A 24,473-nucleotide genomic window follows, 5' to 3' on the forward strand; every position below is an offset into this window, starting at 1 on the left:
CTGTTTGACAATGGTTATGTGGATGGCATATTGCATATTTGCCGAAACATTAACTAGATAAGTAATATCTTTTGATATTTATATACACTTGGAAATCGTACTTTTTCCTTTTTCTTTCATTCATTAGCAAGTGTCAGTCATTTGTATTTATTATCCAATAATTTGACAACGATAGCGATTCGAACCATCGATATTCACTTGAAACAAAGACCACCGATTGCCTAACCTAAAAAAATACCCCCGAAGACCCCGAGTTTTCCTTGATCCCGTGCCGCTTTGCTCAAACATGCCAGCTCCTATTTGAACCTTGCAAGTACAATTAGTCGGTTCAGACTCGCTTGAATTATCATCTCGCTTTAATGGTCTTAATTAACTATGCACTGCACCGGGAATTATTTCTACAATAAAGTGTCCCCCCCTCTTTGTGTTTTGATACTTTGAGCGGCTCAGGCCGCTTCCAACGGGGGTCTACTGAGCAAATTTCGTCGGAGGGACTTTGCAGAAACCATGCGGCAGAACATAATCCTCCACATCCTGCTCCTTTGTTTTATTATTTCGCGTTGCAGGTGGATGCCTGGCCGAATTGCTGGTGCTTTTAAAGCGTTGACCGTAATTTGTTGGGTAATTCGCGAGCTTAATTCGGTTGTGACGTTCTGGAGTGCTGTTGGAATCAAAGTATTCGTTGGGTTCATGTATGCGATTGGGGGGAAGCCGCTGGTGTCATTGAGGTAACTACTTTAGGATTGGAGAGAGATGAATTTGTTAGAGGCGTCGCGTCGCTTGAGATTGGGGAATTCTCGAAAGTGTACGTAGAAGATGAGTTTATATCGTTGATCTTATACGAATCGTTTGGAACTGGGCTTGAAACTTCAATGACTATACACTGTGTCCGTAAAGTATGGAACAAATTCATTTTCAGCTAAACAGATTATTTTAAGAAATAATCCTGAAACACGTCGATTTTTGATTTTTTTATTTTAAAATTATAATCTAATATACAGGGTGAATTAATTTCGAGTCGACGTCACCGTCATTTTTTTTTAAATGGAACACACCCATTTTGTCTCAATTTTTCCGATTACTCTAGCTGAGCTGATTCCAAAAATGTATCACATGTTGATTCCAATTGGTACAGGGTGGACAAAAATACAATAGTTTTGTGTGTGCTCATAAAGTAACTGGTAACATTCTTTATCTACTCCTATTGAATTATATATTCATTATTCAACTGCTTTTGAGCAATTAATAGTATCTACTAACAAACAGCGTGAGTTATAATAACTCACTACTATAACTCACTATAATAAATCGGAAAATATGGATCTGTGCTATACTTCTCTGCTTCTATTCGATTAGCCGAAAGGGAACATTCCATTATTGTTATTTAGGGGAGGAATGTCCAAGGGAATGTCACTCTTGACGTTTTAAAATTGAGTTGATATCTAATTATTGTGAATGTTTTGCTGAAAACGATTAATTCAGATAGTGAAGATGAAATATTACATAGGTATACATTTCCAAAAGACAAACAGCTAATGTTACCATATAGAATTAAATGCCCGAAAAAATATAAAGGAGTTGAAAATATTTTCAAGTTTGGTGTAGCAGAAAGATCATTAAGTCATCGTTTACAGAGAATATTTTTTGCTATATTTTAATGCATTTTTATAGGCAACTATTAAGGTTTTTCAATAAAGTTCTATCTCTGTACTCAATACTGGATTCGAGCCAGCCGAAGCTAGTTCTATTGTGATTGGTGGCACTAAGTTTCCATCTATCTTGTACGGGATCGAGCACATATGTTTATTTCCCGTTCCTTCTGTCTATATTCTAAGTCTATATTTTTTTCTTAGTATTTATTGATATAGTCGTAGATAAAGTATAGTATTCAACTTGTGGTAATGGTCATAACTCACTTGACGAATTACATCTGCAAACATCATCTGCGTGAGTTATGACCTACATTACCGCTCGTTGAATAATATACTATTATTAGTTAAATTAACAATATTATCAAAAATACTTTGATTGTCTAGCGGCAATTGGTTTCAATGTTATACCCTGTAGTTTGTTACATTTTTAGATAGTATTGTTAATTTAACTAATAAAGAATGTTACGGGTTACTTCTGGAGCACTCACAAAACTATTATACTTTTGTCCACCCTGTTCCAAATTGGAATCATCATGTGATACATTTTTGGAATCAGCTCAGCTAGAGTGATCCGAAAATTGAGACAAATTGGGGGTGTTCACCCTGTACATTAGATTATTATTTCAAAATACGGTAAATTAAAATAAAAAATCGACGTGTTTCAGGATTATTTCTTAAAATGGTCTGTTTAGCTAAAATGAATTTGTTCCATAATTTACGGACACAGTGTATAATTTCTTGTCCAAGATACTTTTTGATTAGCATTGACGTAAGTTTCGACAAGTTCATCAAGATCGAAAACTAGAGGTTGATAACTTAATTATAAATAAGAAACTTAAAAATATTTTTGATGGATTAAACATAAAATTAGCTTCAAGAGTAGCCTCTCAAACGATAATCAGGCAATACTTTTCCCAGAAAGATTAAAATCAAAATTGAGGACCTTGAGGGATCTGTCATTAACATTTTTCTTTGCTTTCAAAAAAAAATTTCCCCATCATTCCTTCTGATTGTTTATTCTCCTGGACTCAGACGTCACGTAGTTAGCTATAGCTGCCTACGTAGTTGTTGCCCTTTAGCCCATATGGTCTGCCTACCAGAACCAAAGTTGTGGCGGCTGGCTTCTGTTATCGACTCCATTCATTTTTTGTTTCCCATTGTTTCCCCATGTTTTTGCCATTTATTTGTGGCGACAAAACGCAACTAGACATAATGTCTGTGTATCCGAAATTGTCGTCACAATACTCAATATAAATGTACCAGCATTAGTGTAACAATGTTCTTTCGTGGTACTTGTGCATATAACTTTCTCATTCATAGGGTTCTCGGAAAGATACAATAGAGAATATCTTTCCTCTACCCTTATTAGTGTGCAGGCACCATGATACTATTGTGCAGGCTTACAACTTACTACTACTACAAACTTAGAGAATAAGAAAAGGAAGAAGAAATTCATGGTTGTAAAATATGATTTTATCATTGTAACCCAGGTATAGAACTGGAGAAAGGAGAGTTCAGTGGGGTAAGTTACGAGTTGATAACCAGTTGAGTTAAAAGAGTGTTCAAGGACATTTTCAAGTGCTGTACCACAAAAAAGTTCTCGCCTGTCGTCCATCAGTGTTTTAATAATCCCCACGAAAACGTGATAACCCAAATATTTATACGGTGTTTAATGTTTACTTTAAATGTATTTCCTGAATGAACCAAGAGAATTATACGTATGTATCCACTAGAATCTAAAAAAATAACTGAGAGATTGCTAATGGCAAGTTTTCAAAAACCCACCCTATTTAACCTTCTTAATAAGGAATAATGATAGATGAATTAGCCATCGCTAATCATGTCTTAGCAACTGGGTATACTGTATCGGAGTAATCATTAATCCTGTCGATAATGTTTTGAATACAATAGAAGATACCGAAATATTTAATGCAATAGATGATTTGCTCAGTAACGACTCAACCATTATTGACAATCAATTATTTACTTTGCTTAATTGAATGGGCACGTTGTAGCCTATAGTAGGTCTGATTAGAATACAGGTCGGGGAAGAAGTCTGACCATTTTGTATATTTTTGTAATTTAAATAGTGACTTGTAGTTTCTGAAGAAGACAAGCTCGTCATCGACTCTAGCGTCGAACTCAAATAGAAAAATAGACAATTGGGTGGCTACTTCAGTTTTCAAGTTTAATATCGAGTTAACAAATCACCTGTTTTATTTGACATTTAAATTACATCAATGAAATACTCAAAATTGACATAGAAGCTTATTCTCAAAACTTGAATGTTTGAAGATTCCCATTTCGAAACACTATTTAGCCTCTGTGAGACCTCTAAGTAGATTATTAGGAAGGAAAATTCAATATTATGAACGTCAGTTCATTGTGTGAAAGAATGAAAACTTATTGATGAAAAACTAAGCTTTGTATTTGGTTTGAGACATATGTAAGACACCACTTTTCCAAATTTCAATCCAAAAAGGAATGGCTCTAATGGAATAACTGAATAAAAAATTTTTAACAACCGAAATTTCAATATAGACATAATAATAACAATTTCAGGTAATAACTCACCAGCTGGCACCACTTGGAAGACGCAGGGCTCTTGTTGCCTTCCTATGACGTTCTTGCCCCAGCACGTTAGGGTTCCGTAATCTCTCTGCGAGGCTGGAGTGTACATAAGCTCGCTCACGTTCGCACTAGACGTGGCAAATCTGGCCGGTGAGACGTCGAAGCTTTCACCGCTGTTGTTGAACTGCCATACGAAATTCACCTCTGCTGGATCTGCAGACACTTGGCACCTGACCTTGAGCACTTCATCCAGGGATGCACCGATTATTGTCACCTCTTCATCTTTGCATACCGGAGCAACTGTAAGGCAGAATTTAGGATGAAGAACATATAAGGGGATTTTCAAAAAAACTGAGAATTGCAAGTGATGGAACTTCTGTTCTGAATCAACTATCAGACTCATAAATATTCCTGTACAGCCAAAAACTCCTTCAAATTTGTTCAATAACTGGATTTATATATTATTCCCTAGAATCCTCTAGGTTGAACTATTAACTAGGTATATCTAAGAGAAGGATAACGTTGTCTCGTAGATTTGATATTGTATGTATTCTTCATATTTTTGGAGGAATCGGTTCTTGGTTAGAGTAATTTGAATACAATGATTGTTTTTTTTTTAACAGAGGTAACTGTGCTGGCTAGAAAAGTGGTCAGTCAGCTAAACATTCCAACAGGTAGAAGAGTAGCTCCGTATTCTCAATAAATTTTTAACTTCCCCATAAGTTTAGCCATTGTTGGAGAACTGTACAAAACCTACAACTTCTCAAGATATTTTACGTAGTACGTACTGTCCTTTCAAAAATTTAACTAGCTATATATAATTTAGTTTAAGATCTCTGAGTTGCTGAAGAATCTGCATTTGAATTATCATCTTTGTGTAAAACCAAAAAAGCCACTTCGCTTATCAGATCTTTGTACCATTAGTTTTTTCCGAGTTAATATCTCTGCCTCCGAGTGTTTGAATCTGATCTGAGATATATCATATTTCATCCAAAGAGAAAAGTTGTCTTACCTAATAAGGAGAAATGTTGAGTTACCTAACAACAGTTGAGTTACAACATAATGGAAAGGCCAAGCAAGCATTATATTGAAATGAAAATTTGATCGATATTCACTTTTGGATCCACAAAATAGATAACCCTTTATTATTGAAGAGATACTTCGTTAGTACTCGTACCTATGATTCAGAAACCTCTTAAATTTATCCATCAGTGACCTTCAGTTTCTCAGAGAAGGAGCAAGAACACAAAAAAGCAATTCTTCGAAAAATAGTAACACAATTGAAACCGACCGATTCTGAGTGTCACTGAAGGGAAACCAGAGGTTCACACAGCCCTTCGAGCTTCTAATATACACAGCAGAGGGCGTTTCAGAGTATTAAAAGATACTCTCCGGATACCCGGCGGCATATCCCTCCAATTCCACAATTTGCAATCCGATAAAACCCCAATTGCAGGACCATATCGGTTCCATCGGTTCTCTGGATTAGCTTTCGCTGTCCTCGCTGCACAACACGAGTCGACCTTGCGGTCCTGCAGGTGAGGTCAATATCGATCAGGCGGAAGTGGAGAACTCATCTATGGTTACTACACTCTTGTTGGTGATTTTGAATTTGAAGCAAATATTAGTTTTTTGTGCGATTTAGCTTTCTCGATTACTTACTGTATGAAAGACGGTAGATCCTTCACCGGTTTGCTAGACTAGTTTTCATAAGGAGAAATGAAATTTTATCAAAATTGGTACCAGAAAATGGGAAACTTTTTATATAATTATTGGGTGTACAACTTTGCTTCCGCCGTTTTGCAATAGATGGCTGTAGCGGTGAGTGGTAGTCGAAATAAATGGATCGTAGATGTCATAATTGAGCTGAGGTATTTGTAACCATAACGCTTTCGAAATATTAGTCGACTTGTGTCTGCATCATTAAGTTATTCTCGATTAAACATGTCAGCTTACGAGCCAAATTCTCGTCATTTGCGGGAGGTTTCAATTTTCTGCTTTAATATGAAGAAATCTGCGGCTGAGGCTCATCGAATGCTCTCGAATACCTATGGTGAGGCATAGTTAGTGAAAGAACGTGTCGAGAGTGGTTTCAACACTTCAAGAACGGTGATTTTGACGTCAAAGACTAGCATGGCGGTGGAAGAGAGAAGGTTCTCGAAGATGCATAATTGGAGACATTACCTGATCAAAACTTGTGTCAAATGCAACAAGAATTGGCAGGAACATTGGGAGTGACCCAACAAGCCATTTAAAAACGGAAATGATCCAGAAACAAGGAAACTGGTTGCCGTACGAGTTGAAGCCGAGAGATGTTGAATGGCGTTTGTTTGCTTGTGAACAGCTGCTTGCAAGGCAAAGACGGAAGGGATTTCTTCATCGCATTGAGATTGGAGAAGAAAAATGAGTTCATTACGATAAAACTAAGCGCAGAAAATCATGCCATGCTTCCACGTCGACGACCATACCGAATAATCACGGTTCCAAGGCCATGCTCAGTATTTGGTGGGACCAGCTCGGCGTAGTGTATTATGAGTTGTTTAAACCGATTGAAACAATTACAGGCGATCGTTATCGAACGCAATTAATGCGTTTAATCCGAGCATTGACAGACAAACGGCCGCAATACAACGAGAGACATGATGAAGTGATTTAACAGCATGACCATGTTCGAACCCATCTTGCGTAAGTGGTCAAGACATACTTGGAAATGTTGAAATCGGAAGTCCTACCCCACCCGCCGTGTTCTCTAGACGTTGCTCCCTCGGATTATCACTTGTTTCGAGCAATGGCACACGGCCTGGCTGACCACCACTTCCGGTCTCATGAAGAAGTAAAAAATCAATTCGTGGATCGCTTCAAAAGATGACCAGTTTTTTCAACGCGGGATTCGTCCGCTGACAACTGAAATGCCATCACTAAGATCAATAACAGGACATACGCTATTTGTCCGGAAGAGAAGCGAGGAAATAAGAGAAATGTGTGAGATTCAGGACGTGGTAAGATGGTAAAGAAACCGAAGAAGAGAATGGAGAGACCATTTAGATAGAATGCCAGATGACAGGTTGGCTAAGATAGTAAAAGAAAAGAGGCCCAATACTCCTAGACCACCTATAAGATAGTATGAAAGCTGGTCTTCATCATCCCAACTGCGCCTGAAAAACCATTGATGCAAACACAGCACTGTAGTTCCTACGTAAGGGGAAAAAGAAGAAGATTCATACGCTGCCCGAAAGATAGGAGAGAGTAGCGGCCAGCGATATTCTGAAACATGAATCTAAAACCAGTTTTTTACAATAAAGCCTAGAATTTTGGAAAAAACGACTGCAGCAGAGTTATACGCCTATGTCTTCTTCTTCTACATATTTTGAGCCGGTGCCGGTGCCTTGTATTTCCCAATTATTTATGCCTCTTGGGAGATTGACGTCCACGAGTCCTTCCACCGTTTAGGCGGTCTTCCCAGCGGTCGACGTGTTCCTGGATTTTCATCCCTTACTATTCTGGCAATTCTTTCTTCATCCATCCTTTCCACATGGGCATTCCAAAATCTTTTTTTATTGCGGCCCCATCGAACTATCCGACATCAAACTCCGCCTGTGACGTCTGGTGGTGGATTCAGTAGCTACCAGGTGTCACTGCCGGTTCCAAGCCCGGATAAAGGAGGAGTGTTGTCAGGCGAGGGTAGCATCCTACCTGGCATAAAAAAATTCTGCTCACAGAACCAATAATCGGCCTCGGAATACGATGGATACAACGGTGACGAACATAGCTTTGAATAGGATGACGAATAAGGTTTTGAGAAAGAAGAAGAACACATGGAGGAAGAGAACTTTGAGAGTGGCCTGCTGGAATATCATGTCCTGGAACACGAAATCGCATGAGACATTGTTGGAGATCAGGGAACACAAGGTGGACATCTGTGCACTATCCGAGATCAAACGGAAAGGCAAGGGTACTATGAAGTTGCCGGGATACATCTTCGTTTATAGTGGTGTAGACCAGTATAAGAGAGCGTCAGCTGGTGTAGGGATCCTGGTTGCAGAGAAATATGAGCCATTTATCGATAACATCCAATACGCCTATGTAATAACTAAAAAAGTGAAGGTATGTTGTTGCAGCAGGAACAGACATACAATACCCATCGGCAGGAACGGTCCGACCTTGCGGTCCTGCAGGTGAGGTCAATATCGATCAGGCACAAGTGGAAAACTCCTCTACGGTCCCTTCCGACCACGTGATCCCGTCCGAACGTTTCTCCAGGGGGATTTATCGGGCAACTTTCCCAGCGGAAAAGTTCGGGAAAATCCTCGTCGTACCTCGTCAAACTTGGAAATTATCAACACTTTCCGGCGTTCTGAATTGCTGGTGATTTGTCGGGTTCGCCAAGGTTTGAATCCGGTCGGTCGACTTCTTATATTTTACAAACGTCTTTACTTCCACCCCCTTCCCGTTCCTGAATCGGGGTTTTTCGAAGGGAATGGCAGGAATTTCAGATGTCGAGTGTTGCCAGTCGGGAAAATCGCCCGTTTCCGTTATTACAGGACGTTTCCGGTTCGTTTCGTTGTCGATTTTTTCCCGTCGACGTTTTCTCTGAAGGAAATCAGCCTATCGCATATCGTGCAGTGTTAACGACGAGAGGCTCGAAAATTTGCATAAACTTTTAATATTGGCCTTGGTGAAGTTTTTATATTTGCGGATATTCAATCGGCCATTAGTTTTCAATGTTGCATTCACTGGAATTTGCGATTTTTTCGGTGTTTAAACAATATTTTTGAAGAATAAAAATTTACAGGAGACCTTTTCAATGATATTGTATAGTAACTGACAAAGAAACTGTAACACCCAGAAGGAGCTGTTTAAATTTAGAATTTTTTTTGGTGAAACATAGATGTGACGCTCAACATCAAACAATCTCAGTTTGATGTTGAGCGATTATCACGATTATCTTTACACTCCCCAAAATGTTACGGCATTGATGCAATAAGATGATATATTTCTTCTTGAGGGATACTATCCCAAGCTACCTGTACTTCATGTCTCAGACCTGCCAAAGTCCGTGGGGGCTGGTGTAAATTTCCAAGCCTTCTACTCATGATGGCCCAAACATGCTCTATGGGCGAAAGATCAGGCGATTTGGGCGGCCATGACGAAGGATTTACATGGGTCACTTCATAAAAGTTGAAACTAACTCTGGCAATATGAGGTCGGGCATTATCTCGCTGAAATATTGGATTGTCGGGCCGGTTAAGATAAGGGAGAACATATGGCTCCACTATTTTTTGAAGGTAACGTATGTCATGTTACCTCGAATAAAGACTAAAGGTGACCTAGTTGCATGTGCAATACGCAGGTGTACATGACGCTCAACATCAAACTGAGGTTCATGTCTTTCTTCCCGACGTCGTCTAACCCTTCTTTGGCGATCATTTGTACCCAAGAAGAATTATCAGAAGAGACGACCTGATGACATTCCACATTCCAATGTTGACGTTCTCTGCACCACTATAATCGTTGTCGGCGATGCTCAACCGTCAGAGTTAACACAAGATGGGGTGATAATTCTGCAGTCCAAAAGACCTTATCCGTTGATGAACCGTTCGGACAGTTATAGGATGGCCTTTTTCTCCTAACCACTCATCAGCCAAAGATCGAGTTGTCGCAAATCGGTCTCTATTGGCCATATGTCTTAGACGTCGATCTTGAACTTCATTTGTGCCCCTTCGACGTCTGGTGCCTACTCTTCTTCGATTATGGTAATTATCAAACCACGCTTGACAACATCTCATAACAGTAGTTGGATTTCTGATCGTACAGTTAACGATTTCTCGAAATGACAACCCCACCTTCCGTAGACTAATAATTCGACATGTTTCAAATTCACTTAGCTGGTGATAAATTCCGCGTAAACGTGCTCAAGGCATTTCAACAACTACTAAACATCGACTTTGGATCTCCTCGAACAGCTGGTTTCATATAAAATTTGAAAAACTAGCTAAAAACAACTACAATATTTGAGTAACAAAATTGTTTACATGAAAAAACCTCAATAATGAAACAATTACTATATATAATATAGCTGAAAAATTGAATGAACATAAAGACTGAAGTACAACAAAGAATTTTTCTATTTCCAATCAGAGCTCCACAGTTGTTTAGTTTCATCGACTTGTGATCTTACCTGAATTATATGGCTCGGAATTAATTTGGAATTACTCAAACCTATGAACATTATCAAATTATATTTGAAAATGAAGAGAACAATGCGCCTTCATGGTGAAGATGTTACTTTTGTGATCAACGTAGAATTTCGACCCCTTCAGTGAAAACCTTTTTAATTCTCTTCGATACTGTTTCCATACTTTATGAGAAAGAGGCTTTATGGTATTCTTTCTATATACAAGCAATTTCTGTTCAGTTGAAGTCCAAAGTAATCTTTCTAGAAATCAAAGTAACACTTGGATACGATTAATCTAGTTATACCTACAGAAAAAAAATTCAAACAGTCTCTATTTGTAAAATGGAAAACGTGAAAACAGTAAGCTAAAACTATTTATTATTGATCTAAGTATATAAATACTCACATCTCACTCTTAATCTAACAGGAACACTAGATTTCTCTCCTCTCGAATTGGAAGCGACGCAGCTGTAATCTCCACTTTGCTTTCTGGTTACGCTCTGTAGAACTAAACTGTGTGTACTGATGATGATTCCAGATGACATGTTCTGTGTTACCAGTTCACCCTGAAAAAAGAGAATTCAATAAAAAAACTTGCGATGAGATGCAAAGTATTTGATAAATCACTTATCAAGTGACCAGAACAACTCAAGATACAGATTATAGAAATGTATAAATCGAAAAGGCTCTCACTGAATGAGTCACAATTAAAATTCGTGAACCACCTCGTGTGACTTTTCTGAAATTTTTAACACATAGAAGAATTGTGTCAAAAAAAACTGATAGCCTCTAAACGCGAAAAAATTCAATGTTATGTCTTTTACTAATTTCGAAGTATCTTTTGAAACGGTCATTGATGACCGTTTCAGTCGTTCGTAAATCGCTTATGGTATACCGATGGATGAAAATCAGAAAGAGGCACAGGTATTGGGTATATGGGTCTAAAACGAGGTTCTCTAGATCCCTGGGAAGTGTCCCATAAGAAACTTCAAAGGGGCGCGTATTTACATCATTACATAGGTACCGTTATACTATAAAGCAACTGGACAGAGGGAATAAAGTACTATGAGTACCGGGGCATTGTGGTATTGTAGGAAACGAAAAAGCTGATGAACTTGCTATAAGGATATCCTTGAGCCCTTATGTGGGCTTGGAAGAGACCAATATAAGGCAGCGATCCAACGATGGGAGTGAGACAATAAAAAAACCCTCTGGAGAAACACTCCTGGTCTTGCACAGGCCGAGAAAATTGTGGTGCTTTCACCGACCTACACCAGGAAGCTTCTGAAGCTACCACGAGCTGAGCTTGGGGTAATGGAGGGACTGCAGACACGACTACCTTTTGTACGGCAAGGGTAACTTAGAAGATGATATCTGCAGGCTCTGTGGAAACGAAGTAGAAACAGCCGAACACATAGATGAAAATGTCCGGGGCTGACTGGTCTAAGAACCAACCACATGTGAAAGTCAGTTCTGGATACTTACGAAGTCATAGCCAAGGCTCCTAAGGATGTCGTCGGTTTCGTACGGCATCGACGACTTCTCTAGGTTTGTATGAAGAGGTAGGGCCAAATTGGTCACAGTTCCCGGATGTTTAACAGAGCCTCAACGACCTCAATTCAGTGAATAATAAAAAAATAGACCTTTCATAACGAGTTAAGTGTTTTGGAATCATTAATGTATAGAGAAAAACAGTAGAATTACTTATTGGAGTACAATGAAGCTTCTACTTTCATCAGCTATAGACTTATTGAGTTTTAGTCATAGAGAAACAAAGTTGTCATCATCAAACAGCAACAATACGAAAATATCGAACTTGGTAATTGACGGCGACAGTTCGTGTGAATCAAACCAAAAAGTACACGAGAAAATGATAACCCAATTACCTCCAGTTCTTCGAAGTAGTTAAAGTTTAGAAGTTACAATCTTAACCGTGTAATTTTACCCTTCACAGTCATGATACCGTCTCGAACCAGACCGCATGCCACTAGAAGCAACCCGCAAATCAAGTTTATTGGCCAGGAGCACTTCCGACTTATAATTTCGGAGCGCAGTAACAAGCCTATCGTTAAAATCACCTGCATTTATATTTCCGGCAATATCACTTGTTTTATGCCATCAAGTTTTCATTGATTCAAATTTACGATTTCATTCCGTGATATTTCAGCGGAATCTGGAGCACGAATCCTCTTTCCCTGGTTTAATTAAATTCGCAGGGTCGACTTAGTACACTTTGCCAGAAACGTAACCCATTTGATGGCGTCACTCGAACCGTGAATTCGCTTTTTTTTAGGCATATTATTACATGCATGTTCTGACGGCACTGCAATTAGCATCGATGTTATGGGTGGTAAATCATAGGGGCGAACGTTAAAACATCGTTCCTGTTTCTATTCATGTTTTAATACGGTACGTTACAGGAAACTATATTGAAATACGCGGAAAATTGTTAGGGAACGTTTATTGTTTACGCATCGAACCGAGAATGAGCTGTAAGCGAGCCTATATTCGTAAGTAATATCATAAGGGCATCTATTTTTTCCGAAAAGAATCGAAAAAACACGTTGCTAAGTAATATTTTGACAAGAAGCATGAGTGCTGGTGGCAACAAAAATCCGAGTCGAAGACGAGGATTTTTGCACCTGCACGAATGCTTTTTGTCAAAAAATATTACTTTGCAATGTGTTTTTTCGATTTTTTTCACAGGAAAAATTAGATGCCCGAATGGTATTTGACAAGACTATTTCCTGAGTAACAGATTATTCTGCATGCATTACCTATGTATTGTCTTCACAACTAGTTCTTTGTAATTTTCAGTTTTCCTTCTTCATATTCCACGCCCAATCTTTCAGAACTAGGTTTAGTTGTTCTAAAGTTGTGTTTTCCATAAGCTCATAGTTATTTGCTTTGCAGAATGTCATGAACTGTTTCCATATTGAAATATGAGTTCTGAAGGTATTATACGGTATACTTTTCTCAATCGCCAGATCAATATTAGACAAAGAATCGCTTCCAAAGCGACTCATTTTCACGATATAAGCTGACTAACTAGCACTTGACAATAAAATCAGAAAAAATTGTTGAGCGTCGTTTTCTGGTGTCCTTGGAGATTATAATTACGTTTGTTTTCAAAGGTATTATAATTTTTGGTGACAACAACTGTCAAGTTTTGCCGCGGGTAAACGCGAATAAACTGCTGACAGGTCCTGCCAAACAGTTTTTCCACCTAGAAACCATTTGTAATTCAAAATTGCGCGTTTCTGATTGGTGCAAATTACGACGAGGGAAATAGTCGAAATTAGAGAGGCTTGCATCAATTCGATCTTGCCATACGAATCAGGAAATATTGATGGTTATTCACACTTCAGGGACTAAAGCGAGAACTTGTGTCGTGACTCATTGCTTGCCGAGAGATAGCGTTGTGGACTGCGCATCTGTAGGAAGATCGGAACCACTTGCAATATAAATCATATCTAATAGGGAACACTCAAGCCTGTTCTAGACGACAAAAAGTCGGCATTTTGCCGGGGCGGCAAATAATGGAGGCCAAATTCCTAGAAGAACGTACTTAACAACTCGACAATTTTTTTTTAAAAAGAGAAGAAACAGACGAAATAAATTTTTCTGATAAATATCTGATAAGTGTATAAAATAAAAAAAAACAATTTTATTTCAGTTTCAACGAATTTAACACATGAATTATTTTGATGACTAATGATGACTAATTCTTCTGAGAAATCTGGATTCATAGAATTCATGTATTAAATATTTTTTTGTATTTCACAAATGATTTTTCATATTAAATTCACTAAACTTCAACATCTTTGCATCAAAAATTTCTGCAACATTTATTCGATTGTTGTTATACCTAGTGTTGGATTGTTGTTATACCCGCATTCGAATCAAAAGTAATGGTTCATCCGTATCATCCGATTGTGTTACTCAATCATAAGAAAAAAACGAGATGTTCAAACGTTTTAAACTTCATCATTTAATTATAAGAATTCAGTAGAGCACGTAAATGATCGATTTTTTTAATTTTGCCTTGATTTTATAATTTAATATCAATGATTTTTTTTCTTTCAGCTCTCTATCAAAGAAAATAGTTATTTATAATACAAGTGCAGAAGGCATTGGTATTCTTCCACGAGTTCAAAATTCAAAAACGAGCCACGAAGTGGCGAGTTTTGGAATGAACGAGTGGTAGAATGAGCCTTCTGTACGAGTATTATACATTATTTTCTCTAATTCATTGCATTTTTATTGAAATCAATGAATTATTTCCATAAATATCATTTAGTAATTTTTGCATTGAAAAATGTTGGTTGGCAAAACTGATTTCTTTAAGGCAAATTGATGAATTGACAGATAAAGCCGTGGCGGGAAGTTCGGAGTACCAACATATAATAATAAAATATAACCATGAAAACTGTGCGTTTATGATATATTCTCGCACGATTTTGTTCTACAAGATGTGGAAGAATGAACGGAATAACCACAGAATTAGAGAAACAAATTTTTTCTGTCCGAAAATATTTTTATAAACGAAGTGTGAAGTTTTCAAAACCAAACCTTTGAATACAAATTAAATTCACCAATAACTCTGAGGATGAAGCTTTAGTTGATTCGAAATTTCATTTATACAGGACGTACCAATAATATTTGGAATAAAATGAAACAATGGTTATTTGAATACCTACATAATTCTCAAATATCTACTTCCTGACTCTATGAACATAACAATGTCTCCCTAAAAAAATCTACTTCTCTCCTGAAGTTTATTACTTCATTCGAGTATACTCGTTTCAAAACCTCAACTTGAAAAAAACAACATTTAGTTGGGAAGCAGAAAGTTCATGAGAGTCATATTGCCTGGTTTTTTATTCGAGCGTTCTATTCACAGATGCCAATATAAACACTGTTTCATATTATTAGTGTAACATGAAAATGTTTACTGCGCAATTTATGTGGAATCGTCAGCCATAAGTTCAACAATTCGAATGTAAATTTTATGTACATCGTAATTTTCGTTTGTTAGTTACGTACTCATGGTACAAATGAGCCATTATTATTAATTATCATAATAAAATTTTCAATTCACGATACAATTGGGGGCCAATACAGGGGTTTGTAGGGTAATCCTGCCTTTCGCTTTATTATTTCTGAGTTTTCGAACTTTATGTTTACATTTGGAGAATCTGGAAGAAAAATCGATTGCACAATATGAAGCAGAAAAAATACTGGTTTGTGAAGAAACGATTAAGATTAAAATGAAAAGGTTCTTATCCACAAGACGATACATACGTTGAATTTTGTCTAGGCCCATATCGTAATTTTAGTAACTATTGAAAGCAATTTTTGACAGCTTCCTTTGGTATCATTGGCCATTTACTTCTCTCATGAAGACTGAAATATTATATACTTTTCAGCAATGCTGAAACCTCATCTACTGTCAAAGTAGTACCATATAATACTCTTCAGCGTTGTTAAGTGTTGAACACTGTTTCACGATCAAAGTAGTACCACATAATACTCTTCAGCATTGTGAAGTGTTGAATTCTCATTAACGATCAAAGTAGTACCACAGAATACTCTTCAGCGTTGTAAAGTGTTGAATCCTGTTTCACGATCAAAGTAGGACCACATAATACTCCTCAGTATTGCTAAGTGCTGAATTTTTATTAGAGAGATCCTAACAGAGAATTCTCCACCTGGAAACTTGAGAAGAACGCTAAAACATATCACATACAATAATTTTCCCATTGACATAATATGAAATCAGAATTTTTCATCATTATAATTTTCATTGGAATTGATTCATAGTGTTATTATGTTTTTAATTTCTTGGTTTCATATTTCAAACTTATGAGTTTCAGATCCTTCGAAATTCAGAGCTCTAATGTCTCTAGAGCATGACCATGTCTATTCAGAACACGGACCTGACATTCCAGGATTTCGGGATGGGAAGAGACCAATCCCCGCAAATTTCAACCAGCAGATCCGCAGGTCCGAATCTCCATGACAGGTTCAGAATACAGTTTAATTAATCATTTCGCGATTTAAACTATTCTGTCAGGGAGATTAATTCCGAATTCATAATTAATTAATTATTGTAACTTTGATTATGTAGATGCAGTTGTGGCATATCCGCTCAGATTTAATTTATATCTCCGATGCCACCGAATCGGATTTTGTGTGTTGATGTAGCTATTTCTATTTTGACTAAACAGCTTTGGCTTGTTTCTAATAATGAATTTCTGGAATTGTTCGAATGAAACAATTTTTCTTTACTCTCGTGTAATCTTCAAAGTTCATAGATCGAATTGAAAAATTATATAAAAGCATCCGGTAGTAAACATCGGCGTCTTGTTTTGTTGGATATTGATATAGAGGTCTTATTTATCCAATTAACTATGTATTGCTAGATTGAAATGTTTATTCCAGGCCAAGTCTAAGGCTATTTGAATACTTTATGAAATATTGAATTTCAAGAAACTTTAGGTGTTTGTATTTAAGTCGAAAGACCAGCTTTAGCTTTCAAAATAACGGTTTATTTCACGACATTAAATCAATTCAAATTCAACACTATGATTGCCCTTTCTAAAAATGTAGCATTTGAAGGGAATATCAAGGTAATATTGATGAATCTGGAATTATATGATCTAGATGATTATTTTGAAACTGCTCAGATTTGATTATAGATCATTATTTTCTCTTGTAATGATGTTACAGAAATTGAAATTACTACTACTGCAACCAATCTCCTGATAATCAAATAGTTCAATTCTCTTCATCCTGAACTATCAAGACTCCAAGAAGATATAATTTTTCGAGTGATATAAGGGATGGAAGTAGTAGGTCTATACTCGAGAAAAAAACAAAATTTTTGAAAATTATTGAGGAATATTAATATAATTATTATATTGTGTGACCAGTTCATTCGCCATTTCGTAACCGAATGGATTTCAAATCCTTGATTTGATGTATTCGAAGGAAGGTAACAATTATAGTTCTGATTTGAAATTCGTATTCCCCAGAATACGAAAATCTGGTGAAATTTGAAACTTGAATTGAATTCTTAACACAATTAATGAATATTTGTTGAAAAATTTCGATTTTAATTGAAGTGGGATACAATTAAAATTGGGATGATTACATGAACTTTGTATTTCTTATTGTCGAATATCTGTCATGAAAACTTTTACTGCTGATATTGATTATTTCACGTACTTCTCCAATGAACCAATCAGAAGTTCTGATTGGCTAATCGAGTGGTGTGTTTTCAAATTTTCAGCTCTTGAATTCTGGAGAAATTGCAGTTTTGAAAAATCATATACTTAAGAGAAATCCAATAGATGGCGCTAGTCATATACTGAGGGAAATCATATAGATGGCGACAGCGTCGGTTCTCTTTTATATATTTGATTCAGTTTAATTTATTATTTATATTCTCTATTATATTTCTTCCTCTGATGAGGTTTCCTAATGTAAATAACATAATTTGTATTTATTGGTATAATTTTGGATAAGTTTTCTTCATTGTATATATTCATGAATTCTGTGCGTAACATTCTATGGTTGAAGTTCATGTTCTGGACGCATGAGAAATTCTAACCCTCTTTTCTCGTTAAATCTTTCTCGTTAACTTTCTTTTGTAAACACCCTCTCGTTCAGTTCTATCTGTTGTGTCAGTTGTACAACAACATAACTTACTCAGGGTTATGTTTTTAATAGTGTTCAAATAAACCGTTTAACCAGTGCACGACTTATTATTTTATACAGTCCATTATATCGAAAATATTTCCAAATTCTGTCAAATTTTAATTTTTTTGTGAGAAAGTCAAACGAATTTCTACTCGAGATTGAATTTGTTTCGTAAGTCTGTCTTTCATTTCATATCTTAGGAGCTACATTCCTTCAAGTTCAGATTATCGATAATCTGAATTTGATTCTTAGCTCTGATTGGTTTATCAAGAGAGTTGTGTTTTCAGATTTGTGTATGTGATAGTTCAATGTCAATATATATTTGTTTGAGGAATATTCTGATGAAATCGCACAGGTGATTGAAATGAATTCCAGACATACTTATGGAATAAGTTTGACTTTTATTTCAAAACTTAATCGAGTTGTGGAAAAACCACTAAAGTTTCATTCTGAAAAACATCGATTGACCTTATGCAAAAATTAATTCATGTTGTTACTACCATTTATGTAACTAAAATTAGAAAGTCGATCAGATATATCCAAACTATAAAACTCATAGCTTTAACTTTTTCAAATATTGAAGACTACCCTGTATGATCAACGATAGAACATCCCCAAATTTCTAGTGCTTTTTCGTTTTCTCAAACGACCCAATCATTACGTTTTTATGGAGCACTTTCGGCGAATAAAAATTTTCAACGGACCAAATTCTAATTATATCCTCTATCGAAGTAACCATGATGGTCCTGGCATAAAAATAATATCGCAAACCCCTTAAGAACTTCCTAATTACGTGGGTGTGGCCTGCACACTCTCAATCTTGCCGATAAAGCCCCCTTTCAGGGATGCCATAATGACCCTCCGGGAAGAGGCGTTTTGATTTGAGTAAAGAGGCAGCGCCATCTTTACGGCTTGATATAAAGATTGCGTGTAATCCTTGTTTTATGGTTCATAAAGCTTGTTCAATTATTGCTCATGAGACAAGTCTTAACGTTGGAAATAAACCTGTATCAAATGTGTATTTCGCGGAGAAAACACTTAAAAGGGAGTTATGACGCTTTCGTGGAGGAAAATACGTACTTTTCACCGTGATTCCTAGGAAATATCAGAATATAAATCTGGAAAAAACAACGTTCTTGACGGACGATAAGTTTTAATATTTTTCTGTGAATGCGGACATTGACAACGGAATTAATATTGTCTGTTGTTGTGTCGAACATCAACGAGGAAATATTCTATGAAGAATGATGATATATAAGTTTTTGGGTGTTTCTGCTCTGTATTGAATTTTTATGAATCAATTTGAAATGTACATAATGTATTGTGATGTTTTGATTACAGGCTCGATCAAATATTGTCTCGTTCCAAGGAGTTTGAACTTCTGAATCGTTCATTTTGTCTAATGATGATAGTGCAAAAAGGCTTTTCTATTTTAATTCACAAATTTTGATGATTGACGGTGGATGGGATGGACATGGTTTAGATAGTTTTCCACTTCATGTTTCGCATACTATTAGCAGCATTTTTAGAGATTTCCTGCTTGTGGATAGTTTTCTCAACGTTTTTGAATACAATTACAGTAATTTAGATGATAATGAGGATAGTTTTCGTTGAAATCATTCCCCTCCAGTACTGGATCTGAAACTGGAGGTGTAAATATTTTGAAATATTTACCACCTCCTTTTGATGTATTTGGTGTAACATCGATTATTATTGCTTTCTTCTGATGTTTATCGATTGATAATATAGATGCAAATATTTGACATCCTCTCATGATATTTGGTTTGTTTTGTTCATTGGACACCCATATCGGTATCGATCGTCAGTTATGATCCTTTATGAGAACAAAAGATCTGCATGGTCGCAGTTCCCGGAAGGCTTACCGAACCAAAACGACCCCAGTTCAAATAATAATGATATGATCCTTTATATGTTTGCTTTTGTCTTCAAAGTTCTCATTTCGCGTTGCAGGTTATCGATATCTGTTCTGCTTCATGTTGAGGTTCATTTTTAAAAAATTTTTAAAAATTTTTCCAATATTTCTAACGAACTCAGTTGGTAATTCTTAAGAAATTGCACTTTCTTTCGTACCACCTGTAGAGTGATCCATGAATTTGCAAAAAATTTGTAGGAAAAAGTGGCTTACATCAAAAAGTAGCACAGATAATAATGACAAGTGGGATATTTCGAAATAAGAATTCAATGGAGATTATGAGTATGATATAAGAATTGGACATCCCCATTTAGAAACGAAGAGTGGTATCGTATATAACCACTTTTGGACCAGCCTTTAGAGTAAAAAATAATTCAACGGTTTTCAAGATATGATCTCTCTATTGACTCACCTTGTATGTCATCATTATTATCAGAATATAAATATTGGCATAGCAGACAACTTTTAATACCATAAAAAGGAACCTGCTCGAGCAGGAATCGAACCCGCACCGAGGAGGTGAGGGTGCTGGACTAGTGATTCGGAGGAATTAAAAATTGTCTGTCATGCCCTTATACAGGATGTCCCATAAAGACCACGTCAAACCGAGGGAGAATGTAAATCAGAGGATAATCCACCTTCTATGACAAAATTCCCATTATAAAAGTCTTCGAGATATTTTTTTTTTGGAAAATAATGAATTTTTGCCCCTTTCAATAGTTTTGTCCTTACGGTTGGTACAATTTTCCACCTTTTTGGTTAATTTTTTCAGTAAAATATTTCTGGAGAATGATTTCAACGTTTACATTAAAAACATCCTCCGAACATTTCGAAGGGGGGCTAGGAGCAATATTTTTATCGGAAATTTTGGTAGTCGATTATTTTGTTCATGAACTTTAGCCCATCGTAGAGGAACCAAAATGTACCGAGCTACTGCTGCACATTTCACCAATGAATTGTCTATTTTATAGTGATTTCATATAGGTATCACACAATTCATTTGGTATTCAAAGAAATAAGATATGGCTGTTTTTATCCAAATGGGTTTTGTCAGAAACGTACCCATTGCTCCTAGCCCCCCTTCGAAATGTTCGGAGGATGTTTTTAATGTAAACGTTGAAATCATTCTCCAGAAATATTTTACTGAAAAAATTAACTAAAAAGGTGTAAAATTGTACCAACCGTGAGGACAAAACTATTGAAAGGGGCAAAAATTCATTATTTCCAAAAAAAAAAAAATCTCGAAAACGGTGAGACCATTATAATGGGAATTTTATCATAGCAGGTGGGTTATCCTTTGATATACATTCTCATTCGGTTTGACGTGGTCTTTACGGGACACCCTGTATATATTCTCCCAATTATTTTAGACGAAAAATCATGTTTTCAGATTATTATTATCATACTCCAACAGAATGAATAGAGAAGTAATCCAACTCTACGTAATTATAAAAAGTTCTCAACATACACTCCACATTACTCAAACACCGCCAATTTCGCAAGACCCACCGTCCAATCCCGTGTTTAACACATTGAAAGTTGGCCAACGTCCACATCGCCGTAACGGTGGAAAACTGTTGGCAGAATAAACATCCGAGGTAATCCTATCAACTTACGTCTCCTGAAAAGGAGCTAAATGAATAGGTCCGGGATGTAGACAAACATTCGGTCTGGCCCTCTACGATTCCCACTCGCCATCGCGATAATGGCCAGGACGAACGGTTTTCCGGGGAAGTAAGAAGCGAGCGACGACGTGTGCTGCTCAGAGACTTCTCATTAGGTCGGTTTGGATAACATTGATCCGTTGAGCACTTCTTTATGCTGAATGTAGACGATGATTTTTGGGGTTTCGGACTGATTTTTATCTCTACAGCTACGTTTAGGTTTGGAAAGTGATGTGAAAAGGGTTTGGGACTACTGAACAGTGTGAACCACAAAAAAGTGAATTTTCCTCTTACCACCACGTTCTTTACTTCATCTCCTTGAGGATTATATCATGTAACAAGTTTAAAGAAGTATTTACCTCAGATTAGGCACTTGGCAAATGCAAACTAAGCTTGAGCTTTAGAATATTCAACGCAAAACCTCTCGATCAACTTCCGATCAAATGGAAATTAGAATGAGAATATAAGATTGGAGGAAATCTAGGTTGAGAGTAACAAGAAAATGTGCTGTAATAGGTGAGTCATTTGATAAAAAGCTGTCTCACCAGTGGTCATTAGATAGGCTTTTAATTAGATTAAATAGAGTAGAGAGTATATGTGAATTTCAGGAGGACATCACTATACAAGTGATAAAAGCCTTCTTATTCAATGGTTATAGCACAAAATAAATTTAACGAGAATTAAGATCACGACATCAAATACAGAGCTACAGAATGACCAGAAAGCATACTTGACTTTTATACAATCAATGAAAGGATAATCTCACATATCATCGATTCTAATATGGTATTGGGGTGCTGAAGAAAACTCAATGAATTAGGCAAGAATAACAAGGGGTTTTTAATCTTGGTTCCCAGCCACTCGAAAATTAGAGGGAATGTGCTAGAAAAGGAGCACAAATATCTTTCATTGGCCTGGAACCTTTCTGTGACGTAGACAAATGTACCTACAAGAAACAGTTTCAAGAGAAGGAAGAAACCGAAATATTAATACTCTAGCGGGATCTTCCTGGTTTGGATCAGTCCAAAAAGTTTCTTTGAAACTTTGACTCAACGAGATGTATCTGAATCTTAGTAAAAATATGATGCACCCCTTCACTGGTCCTCACATAGCATTGTCGCCTTAGGAAAGACCTCATGAAAATAGGTCTAACAGAAAATGACGAGTGCAGATTCTGTGGGGAGGAGGAAGAAACTCCGGATCACCTGGTGAAGGAATGCCTCGCCATCGCTAGCCAACGGAAAACCTGCTTTGGACACGAAACTTGTAGAATAGAGGAATTAGCCCCCTTGAAGCCATCTCAGATATTTGAGTTCATTAGAACTCTGGAACAGGAAGGCGAGCTGTAAATCACGTTATGGAGAGAATAACTCTGATGGGAGGCTAAATAGACCTTTAGGTCGCAGTGAAACGAAATCTCCTGAATTAAATCTGATCGAAATTTAAACAGTTCCTATAATAGACGAACTTGTTTAAAGACAGAACAGACAATCACTGATTCACAAACAACACAAACACTAGACTTGAAAAGTGAAAATCACAAAATTGATCTGCTGATGTATACAGGTTACTTTGTGATTATAGATAAGATTACATTGAGACTTGAAAAAATATATTTCAGGAATTTGAATAGTGTTTTCTTATTAAATTGAACAGCAAGTGCAGACTTGCTGCACTTGCTGAACATGTTCTCACCGACGGATCAAAGGTCTTTTTCTCAAAGGCAGAAATCAAATATTAAGAATAAGAACTATTACCCGCGAATGAATATGGAAGCCATTAGAATATACAAACATTTGAATAACATCAATAGACGAAAAGAAACACCATTAGTTCATAGCAGCCAGTTACCAGCAATTGATCGTACAAATACCAAATCTATCAGAAGTGGAAGGGATAAACCACATAGCTCCGCTCCCTAACACATTCGATATTCAGACCGAAGATTTGGAATATTTTTCGAGCGGAAAAAATAGTATCTATTGCGCAACATTTGCAGTATTCCCTTCACAAGTTTAAGTTTCATCTCGAGCAAATCCCCAATTCACTATTCTCGTTCATCTGACATAATAAGATTTGACAGAAAGTTTTATCTTCTGTCTATATATTATTCAGACTTAATTAGGGACCCAGCCGGTGGATATGCCGCTTCGATATCCCACGCAGGTCTAGAGTGAAACAAGCCTTAATAATGGTTATTGCCGTCTGAATTATGTCTGTTTGACTTGTGTAAAGACGACCTAATTGTTTCGTGAATTATTCGAATCATTCCGCTTCAACATCGATGTGAACGAAATTGATACGTAGATTCGGTTATACATTTAAGTGACCACAACATGATGTGTCCAATTGAAATGTTATCGATTAAAGTTTTGAGATATACAAACGCAAGAAACACGAATTTAACACAAACTTTATTGTTTTTTCTGTCAGCCTTCCCAATAATTTTTTAGAAAACGTCAAAAAAATATAACTTTATCAACGACATTACATAAGGCTGGAGGAATATTAGGTTCATAATCAATAAAAGAAACGGTGCATTTTCCCTTAACTCTTTTCCTTATTTCTCGTTCATTGAAGTCGACGGAATTTTGCTCATTCAGGTTCAGCGATGAAGAGTTTGACCTCAATTTTTTTTTGGAGTATTCTTTGTTTCATTATGAATATAGGTATTATGTTTTTTGATGTACAGCCTTCATTGTATTTCATCAAATGAGATCGTGGCTCCATATATTTACTGATATTCAATTTATGTTTGATATTCACTAAGGATT

The 24,473-nt window shown here is 36.6% G+C and overlaps 1 protein-coding gene across 1 annotated transcript in view; it reads right to left on the reverse strand.

Annotated features, from left to right (window-relative positions):
* The window catches only part of LOC123680036 (nephrin-like), a 410,663-nt gene that overhangs the window by 16,925 nt on the left and 369,265 nt on the right, over positions 1-24,473 (reverse strand). Inside the window, exons 9-10 of the mRNA XM_045617684.1 lie at positions 10,805-10,964; positions 4,227-4,523 (exon numbers count right to left, since the gene is read on the reverse strand). Coding sequence (XP_045473640.1) covers positions 4,227-4,523; positions 10,805-10,964 — 457 coding nt within the window. The remainder of the gene's footprint in view (positions 1-4,226; positions 4,524-10,804; positions 10,965-24,473) is intronic.

The sequence above is a fragment of the Harmonia axyridis genome, chromosome 1 (assembly GCF_914767665.1).
Source record: "Harmonia axyridis chromosome 1, icHarAxyr1.1, whole genome shotgun sequence".
In the NCBI taxonomy this organism is placed as follows: Eukaryota; Metazoa; Arthropoda; class Insecta; order Coleoptera; family Coccinellidae; genus Harmonia; species Harmonia axyridis.